Here is a 10,105-nt window from a genome sequence, read left to right as displayed (position 1 = left end):
TGAAAAACCTGGAAGCACTGGACGGCCGTTTCATCCTACTGTGAGACTCCTCAGCAGTGCGCATCCACGATCACGCCTTGCAAGATTCAAACCCAGGACCTATCAGTGTCGCGAGGCGGGATCGTGGATGTACACTACTGAAGAGTCCCACAATAGGAAGAAACGATCGTCCAGTGCTTTCAGGTTTTCCATGATGGTCTAGCTTCAATTGACTCATGATTTCAACTATGAAAATATTGAAATCTCCACAAAACTCCCTTCTGATTAAACTTATAATTAACAAAAACTCATACCTTCTTGAACTTTTGATAGATGAACACACTCATCATCATCATCATTATCCACATCATCACTAACAGTTGATGTAACTTGAGATGAAGTAGTATTAGAGTTGTATAGATTGGATTGTTGATTAAAATATCTCCAAATTAATTGATCCGTCTCATAAAATGGTTCATAATTAATTGATCCATGTGCATTAATTAAATCAGGATATGCGATCATTTCAAATGGTAATAAACTTTTTATGATTTGAGCAAAATAGTAATATTCCATGATAGTATTGTCTTTGATGAAAGTGTTATGTTTATTGATAGTAGGATCTTTGTTTATATTACTGTTAGAATAGTTACCTATTGCAACATTGAAATTCAAAAGATAAGACTGTTATGTAAATAGTTATGTAAACATTATAAGCAAAGATGGACAGTGACTAGCCGTGGAATCCAGGACGCATGATTCGTCGTCCTATTTAGGACTCCTCGGCTGGATGTACCTGCATCTCAGATTTGATGTTCACTCTGACACTCGAACCCAGTAACGATCGCTTTAAACGCTATCGCGTTATCCACTCGGCCAGTGAGTCCTGATAGCCACTTGTTTGTGCAATAGGGTGAAGTTTGAATTCACTTAGTATTGTTTGTTTGAATCTTCCCATTGATGCTTAGGACGAAACGCGTGTCCTGGATTCCACTGCTAGCTACTATCCATCTTTGCTTATAATGCTTGTGAATTAAGGCAATATCGGAGCAATACGTACAGTATGCACATATGCCAATAAGAGACTGACCAGTTGCAGTCCCCAGCATCAATGATAAGATTCAAACAAACAATACTAAGTGAGTTATGTAAACAGTTGATGAAAAAAACAATGAGAACTTTTTAACATGAATTATAATTTTTGTGTGATTAGTTAATGGGGCAAAGATAAGGTTTTAACATGTTCCATAGTGGATTATATTGCAGCACTCTGATTGACCCATTGAATAGTGGTCTGTTGGTAATAGTCTCTTACTTAATCCATCTAAATGACAAGCTGTTAACTTTAGCCTGAAGACATAGACAGCACCTATACACTATTTTGGGATCCCATAATGTTTGTGCCATTGGAGACTCCATGATAAACACATTGTCCAAGGTTAATTATCTTGGTGTTACTTTTTCCTCTGATATCTCGTGGTCTTCTCATATTTTACTGTTATCGAAAAATGTTTACCGTTTGACTTACTACATAAAGAGGCTGCATGACCTTAGGATTACTCGCCATGTACTCTTACAACTTATCAGTTCCTGCATATTACCTATTATTCTTTACTGTTCTCCATTAGTCTCTCCCGGGCTTTTGAGAAAAGCTTTTGTTGTACTGTGGAGAGTGGTGAAAGCAGTTTGCAAGGTGTGTGGCGAATCTTTTGAAGTCATTATTAATATGCTTGTGGATAAACATTTTCAGTCATGCAAACTTCAGACAGATATTATCTTATCAAATACTAACCATCCACTTCACTCATATCTTTCTCCTTGTATAGCTTCTGATAGAAACGAGACGTAAATACACTTTCATTCAACTTAGTTTATTTGTAATATAATTAGATACCTTCCATAAGTCATGTTTTGATTTTCAGGACTAATCAAGTGAAGTAAAATGTTTGAAGAAAACTCAATCAGTCAGTCAGGTACAACATAGGACCAGGCACATATATGCATCGGTCCAAGTTGCCATACCTCATTAGCACAACAAGATCAACACCAAATTCATTGAAGTAGTTAATTTAGTGGTGGTAGTATTTAAAAAATAGGTTGTATATAAGGATATAGTACAGGGAGAAAGAAAGATATGAAGCAATTCTTATCTCAAGGTTTAAGGGAAGATAACGAGCGTATACACCTGCGGCATTGTGATCAATTCTGAGCAATGCCACCTAGAGTCTCCAACCATTGGTTACCATAGTCACGCGGACCCTAACCATGTAGTCTGCATCTACCAACATGGCTTAGACTAGAAGTTAGTGACTTCAAGCTCTGATGCCACGTTTTGGTTTGGCTGCCTCCCTAACTGAAGAAAACTGAACCAAAATGGTATCTAAGAGCGGATAACAATAAACTTAACAGATGATATGATCATTCTTTGAAATAGTAACTAAGGTAAAAGTAAGAGTGACATATATAGACTGATGATGTAATATAATGGATAGAATTGAATATTGATTATATGCCTTATATAAACTTTTTCTAGTTCAAATAAACAATCTTTTTATATATTTAGGACTATTTAAGGATAAAGATTATAGTACATAGATAGGTAACAGATAAAATTCCCTAATCATATGAATACTGTCAGTTGGTTAATGGATTGTATTCAGTGAGCTATCTGTCAATCAGTTATATACATATAATCAACATAGGGTCTGACACAAATGTTAGATACAAGTTAATACTTCATAATAACATGATGAGATGAAACTAACAAGATTGATACTAAAGGAAGTCAGTCAGTCAGTCAGAACATAGAACTTCGTACGTACGTACGTACATCAGTTCGAGTTGCCATACCACATAAGCACAGAGATGCAGTTGTCGATTCAAATCCCATAGTGGTAGAGATAGCAAGAGTATAAACAGTATTCGGAAAGATTAGGGTTTTAAGATGTTATTGAAGGAGTATAATCCAACGAAGTAAATTTGAAAAGAGAAAAAAGATAGAGACATGGAGAATTAAGAAGAATTCAGGTCGTTAACACCAACACTAATCCAACTTCCTTTCGGTCCCTCAAGAAATACTAAACTAATGAAAATAATGTAGTAGCAAAGATAAAGTGAAACAGTGAACATTGAGAATATGATATGAATGAACTTAAAAAAGGCATGTACGGAGAGATACTAGGACATAACATTGGTTGAGGTTAGACATTAACACCGTTGGATGCCGGCTCAATGGTCTATCGGTTAAGTGCTCTGGCGCGAGACTGGTAGGTCCTGGGTTCTAATCTCGTGGGGCGGGATTGTGGACGCACGTTGATGAGGAGTCCCACAATAGGACAAAACGGCCGTCCCGTGCTTCCAGGTTTTCGATGGTGGTCTAGCTTCAATTGACTCATGATCTCATCTATAAAACTCAAAGATTAGTTATTTGTTTATTTAAACACATAAATATTCGTTCAAAGGGGCACTGGATACGTATGCGACACACAAATATCATTTGATTTGTGTGAGGACTGTGATACTGCCCAAGTGCCAAACTGAAGCAGGTGGTTTTCTCAGGGAGCCACACCCGGAGCCTTTGAACTAAAGATCTGATCCACAAGGCAATGGAGCATTGTGAGGTGATGCAGTCACATGGTAGCTGATCACCAACGACTGATTCATACGCAATTTGTTCCCTCAGGATAGTTGAGCCCATGTACACCATTGGTTTTAAATGAGGGTTTTCCAACTCCCCTCGGTGGACACTCCACATCCACCAACCCGGTTAAAGCGCTGGACATTCGCTTTTCATCCTCTCAATTTCGTAAATAACACCCTGGCCACCAGAAGACAGTGAGTAGGACTTTCTTGGCAGAGGCTATATACGCGTGGCCATGTGAGAGCATTTTGAGAGGGAGAGCAGACTCTCCTCACTGTTGGCCGTACCAGGGCATTCGGGGGCAACTTGAAGAACAAAAAGCATGAACGCTATGTGACGGATTTGTTTAAGACTTATGACCTCATCAACTGATATATCATCTTCACCCAGTACTCTATCTATAAGCCAAAAGTTCGTGAATTGGTCATTTCAATATATGTTATTAATGCTTTGGGGAGACCCATACTGAAATGCCTGCACCCTAAACGTATCTTTACAGATCATGTTTCACGGTCATAGAGTGTGCTCGCCTTTTGCTTGGTAAACGGACATTCCACCTACTCCTTAAGTGACACAATCTAAGGATCAGTCCAGTAACATGTTTGTTCAGGATCTTGTATGACGTGGTGCCTGTATGAGTTCGTCAATCAGACATATGCGACCTAGAACCTGGATACAAATGTGCATCGGTTCAATCCACTACACACCATATTAGAGTAATCAAATGAAAGTTTCAGGACATATCCCAAGGTAACAAATTGATTATCAGAAGATTGGTTATTAACGATTTGATTTGAGAGGAATAAATTTATGGGATAAAAGTTCATAAGACAATTTTAAAATTCAGGGTCCAATTGATGATAAAAATTGAGTGTATATGTGCCATTGCTAATGATTGTTAGCCAATTCATGCAGCGTCTCTAACGACTGGTTGGAATTGTCACATAATTCCCAACCAAGGAGTCTTCATGGACCGACAATACCTTTCAGTTTGGCATCCGTCAGCTTTCTTCGAATGTAATTCTACACTAGCCAACATCTGACGAAATGTGCGCCTAGTTTTAAGACACGTTAAACTGGATTGAAATATACGTCTTGTACTTCATTATATCTATAATTTCTTCAGCTCTCTTCAATTTGTAACGAAGGTCTCAAAGATGATGTATATCGATACAAAAATCATAACTAAAAGGAATATCAGTGGAAAAGAACTTACATTCATAAGGCCAATTGACAGAGTTCATATCCAATGGTTTTTCAACTTGTTCTTTCATCAATCTATTTGGTATTTCCTGTTAATAGTTATCGGAGTAATTTTAAAAGAAACAAGTTGTTAAGTGTTTAATGACACGGAAGGTAATCAAAAAAGAATGTAATGGGGTAACACTAATTATCTATACTCAATTGGGATGTAAGGTGGGTGTAGTCATCAAGAAACCGTGGAATGACCTGAGTTTTATGCAAGTTAGCACTCATCAGCAAGGTTCACCTTGTAATCTTGAGAGAGTCGGTGCTCCCTGGTAGACTCATGTTCAAAGACGTTACTACTGAGCTGTTCCGATCGTGACTGACCTCCTGTACGACTGATATATTTAAAATTAATTGGTCACTGTGAAATGACCAACTTTGTGTATGTACAAACCTTTCTGACGAGCGCCAACCAACCCGAAACGCATAACCAGCCAGGGTTTACTGTCAACTACTTTCAACAACTTAACATGTTGGCATAGTACACATGATATCAAATCACTTAGACAAATGGTCACAGTACGATGAGATCGATAGAATTCGATCACCATTAATTAGTACTATAGAACTATGATGAATGATTCAGTAAGGAAGGTCAAATAATTGAAGCGACCTTAATGTTGATTGACTAGTTTTGAGTTATTTTACCTCCATAATTAAAAATAATAATTCATTATTGTAAAATGATAAGGAGAAAATAAAGTGCCAGTCATTATGCAGCTATGATACAGATGGTGAATCTTTTAAATAAATTCTTGAAAAGTAATTTGTGAATATGTGTATTTTGATGGAGTTTTGTTCTCTGAGCTGGATGGTTTGGTCGTGGAGCTTTCATCGTCCTTCTGAACGACATCATCAGCACAAACTTCGGGTAGAAGTATTACTATAAAGTTTTATTTTAGCTATTTTCTCCTTAAAATAAATCATTAACAATTCTAGATAACAAGATATTAAACTCTTTAATGATCCAAATTTCAGCTGCCTGATGTCAGGTTCAAAATTATCATTAGTATGCCGGGAAATAGAAGCAGATATGAAAAAGATGAATAACAATCGGGAAGAACTGGAAAGGATTGCCCAGGATAGGGTTGGTTGGAGAATGCTGGTGGGCGGCCTATGCTCCTTCACGAGGGCTAACAGGCGTAAGTAAGTAAGTAAGTAAGTAAGTAAGTAAGTAAGTAACTTCAAGCTATCACCTATGTAATATATCTTCAATTCTTTTACCTATAGCACAGTTGGTTGTGCATAGTGTACAAATTCCCTCGATATTTTTAAGAAGTCAAACGAATTTTAGGCAGAAATGGATAGTAGCTACTAGTAGAATTCAGTCCCAGAGTGAACATCAACTTTGGAATACAGATATATTTAACTGACCAGTCATGAATGAGAAGAAAAGCGCGTCCTGGACACCATTGATAGCGATTATCTATCGGTGTTCAATATTTTTGGGAATTATTATTAATATTTTTACTGTATCATTAGCATTTAATTGTATTGTTGCATTCCCATATTCCCCTCATCGTAAATTTTTAGTGAACTTATTAACTATTGTTATATGTTTTACTATTCTTTATTTACTGCTATGCCCCCAAATACCATGGTACGGCCGAGAGTGGGGAGAGTCCGCTCTCCCTCTATTCAAATGATATCACATGGCCACGCGTATATAGCCTCTGTCAGGGAGGTCCTACTCACTGATTTCTCAAGCCATAGGTGTTGTTTACGAAATTGAGAGGATGAAATGCGAATGTCCAGCGCTTTAACCGGGTCGCTGGACACGGCGAGTTCATCTAGGGGAGTTGGAAAACCCTCATTCCAAACCAATGGTGCACATGGGCTGCAGTATCCTAGGGAACAAATGGCGTATGAACCAATTGTTGGTCACCGGCTACCATGGGACTACATCTCCTTACGATGCTCCACTGTCTTGTGGACCAGACCTTTAGGTCAAAGGCTCCGGGTGTGGCTCCCTGAGAAAACCACGTGCTTCAGTTTGGGCACCTGGGCAGTATCACAGCCCTCACGCAAATCGAACGAGATTTGTGCGGCGCATATGTATCTGGTGCTTCCTTGTACCAATAGTTTTGTGTTTAAATAATTTATATAATAATTTACTGCTAATTAATCATGTACACCTTGCTTCGCTCTATATATTTAAAGTATGTTTATTTTCAATTAAGCCTGCTGTATGGTGAGACAATTCAAGTATATTATGGCCATTGGGTTAAATCCAGCTCAAAAACCAATAAGCGTTAATTTCTGGATTATCATAGTTGAAAGCGTGGGTCGATCGAAGCTAGACCACCAGGGAAAACCTGAAAGCCCTCCACTGCCGCTTCGTCCTATTGTAGGACTCCTCAGCAGTGCGCATCCACAATAGGACGAAACGGCCGTCAAGTGCTTCTAGGTTTTCCTTGGTGGTTTAGCTTTAATAGACTCACGCTTTCAACTATGAAAATCTTAAATCTCCACAAAACCCCTTCTGATAATTTCTGGATTGTTAGTCAATCATCGGTGTGTCAACTGATTCTTAATTCACCCATCCTACTAGTAAAAAATAGATGAAGTAATCGATAAACAGGATTCCATTTTAAGGTTTTGACACTTGATTGCGATTAATGTCTCAAGATATAATAAAGTGTCAGTATAGGGTTGTGGAGATTGTTGAGTTTTTTGCTTGAGATCATGAACTGATCAATGCCAGAACATCAGTGAAAACCTGGAAACACTGAACGGCCAGTGCGCATCCACGACTCTGCATGCGGGACCCGAACCTAGAACATTCGATCTCGCGTGCGATTACTTAATCTCTAGACTACTAAGCAGGCATCCGATCGTGTTGATAACTAACTTCAACTGATCCACGATATTGTGCGACCATCATGCATTGAGATTAGAGTCTCAAGAGATGAAAAAGTGCACCAATTAAAAACTTCAGTATGTATAGTAAACTTAGTAAGTAGTTAATAGTGCAGGCCAGAATGCACTTTCCATTCTATTTGATATACCTGCATTTCAGTGTGAATGTTTAGGCTGAAATTTGGACCAAGAAATTTTTTACTCCATAACCCTATACTGATAACTATTATGTGCTCACTAATGACTAGCTTCGAGAGGTCTTTCTCAGAATCCTAGTGAGAAGACGTAACCAGTGGAGTTCAACCGTGTTTGTTGTACGGCAATTACTCACTGAAGACGTTTGAGGAGGTTATCAGTCCGATAGGCATAAAGCAAGTTCATAATTAACTGATTCTATCGTAAAGCAATCTGGTTCAGCAAGAAATATAAAAGTGTATGTTCGAACAGAAAAAACATCACTTACACTGGGTAGATCAAACCATTCAGCAAAAAATTTTAAATGACTTGAAATTAATTCATTGAATGTGTGTCTTTGACTAGTTGTTGTAGCATCCTCGGGTTTAGTTACATTAAAATCATCATCATCATCATCATCATCATCATCATCATTATCATCTTCGTCTTTCACTTCTTCTTCTTCTTCGTTGTCATCAACATCATCACCATCAATATTCTGAGTATTCTGTTCATTTATATCGAACACTTCTGGCGATGCCAATGATGTATTGGATGAACTGAGCAGTTGGTATGAAGTAGGTTGATCACAGATAACGGGTAATTTATCTTTCTTTGCATAGTTGAAATCCTGTTCCATTTCAGGCTGATTCGAACTTTCATCTTCTCCTCTCCGAAGAATCTTCACTTTCTGTATACGACAGAATTTATTCAGCTGTTGTGTATTTGGTAATTCTGTACATGATTGACTAATGAATAATTTATTGAATTGTTTTGATAAAGGAGGGTGAAGAAATGTGTCTATCGATGGATTGTACGCCTGGTTTATTGTATACAGATCGGTTATTGATTTACTATGAGGATCTTTAGAATTCAGATTGGTGATTTTAGGTACCCCTTTACTCTAGAAATACACATGTATATAGAACAGAATTCAACGTCATAAAATATAAAAAATCGTCAATTTGTTATCAATATCAAAATACTTACTTACTTACTTACTTACTTACTTACTTACGTCTGTTACCTCTCGTTAAGTAGTATAGGCCACCCACCATTATTCTCCATTCAACCCTGTCCAAAGCAATCCTTTCCAGTTATTCCCAGTTAACATTCATCCTTTTCATATCTGCTTCTATTTCCTGGTGTAATGTGTTCTCTGGCCTTCCTCTTTTCCGTTTCCCTTCCGGATTCCAAGTCAGGGCTTGCCTCGTGATGCAGTTTGATGATTTCCTCAGTGTATGTCCTATCCACTTCCAACGTCTTTTCCTAATTTCCTCTTCAGTTGGAAGCTAATCAATATCAAAATCAGTGCTTCTTATTCAGGTTTCGATGATGTCAGTGTTGTGCTGTTTCCTGTCCAATTCTGATACTGATAAACAAACTTCCTATTTATGAACCCAGTCGGCTACTTGAATGAGAAAGAAGCTTTTCATTGATCAACCCGAATATTCATCTCTTGGGTATTTTAGAAGCATTTTTCCATTGATTTGATGCATCTGGAGGAATGGAAAAAAGAAGCCACATCTTGGCCAATCACGTGTGACTATCAACAGGACGATATCTGATTGGTTCAATGTGTCATTTGGACGCTATAAAGTTAATTATTTACACGGATATTTGATTTGATTGATTACAGAGTAAAAAAAGTTGATTATTGAAGGAACTTACGCCTGCTACCCCTTGTGGGTGAGTAAGGGCAGAGCACCAGCATTCGCCATCCAACTTTGTTCTTGGTAATCCTTTCCAGTTTTTTCCAATTTTTATTGATCCTTTTCATCTCTGCTTCCAATTCTTAGAGCAGCGTGTTCTTTGCTCCTCCTCTTCTCCGTTCACCTTCAGGATTCCCACTAAGCGTTCAACTCGTGATGTAGTTTACTCAATGTGTGTCCTATCCACTTCCAATTTCTTTTCCGATTTTCCTCCTCAAATGGAGGTTGGTTTGCTCTGTTGCTGATGGTATCTGGTCAACGGACATTGAGTATCTTGAGTAGACAATGGTTTATAGATACGTGTACTTTATTGATAATGGTCGCAGTCGCTCTCCAAGTTTTAGATCCATACAGTAGGACTATCTTGATGTTTGTATTGAAGATTCTCACGTTGATGTTGATTGACAGTTGTTTTGAGTTCCATATGTCGTCCAACTTGTGGAATGCGGCCCTTTCATTACCAATCCTTGCCTTTACGTCTGCATCAAATCCT

At 38.0% G+C, this 10,105-nt stretch overlaps 1 protein-coding gene across 1 annotated transcript in view; it reads right to left on the bottom strand.

Annotated features, from left to right (window-relative positions):
* Positions 1-10,105, bottom strand: part of Smp_125080 (Mername-AA217 hypothetical peptidase (M14 family)) — a gene marked incomplete at both ends in the record, with an annotated part of 48,350 nt that overhangs the window by 14,997 nt on the left and 23,248 nt on the right. The window contains 2 exons of the mRNA XM_018799442.1: positions 4,836-4,911; positions 8,430-8,804. Of these exons, the coding sequence (XP_018646620.1) occupies positions 4,836-4,911; positions 8,430-8,804 (451 nt within the window). The remainder of the gene's footprint in view (positions 1-4,835; positions 4,912-8,429; positions 8,805-10,105) is intronic.

This window comes from Schistosoma mansoni (assembly GCF_000237925.1).
Source record: "Schistosoma mansoni, WGS project CABG00000000 data, supercontig 0148, strain Puerto Rico, whole genome shotgun sequence".
Lineage (NCBI taxonomy): Eukaryota > Metazoa > Platyhelminthes > Trematoda > Strigeidida > Schistosomatidae > Schistosoma > Schistosoma mansoni.
This window is presented reverse-complemented; position numbering and strand designations above follow the sequence as displayed.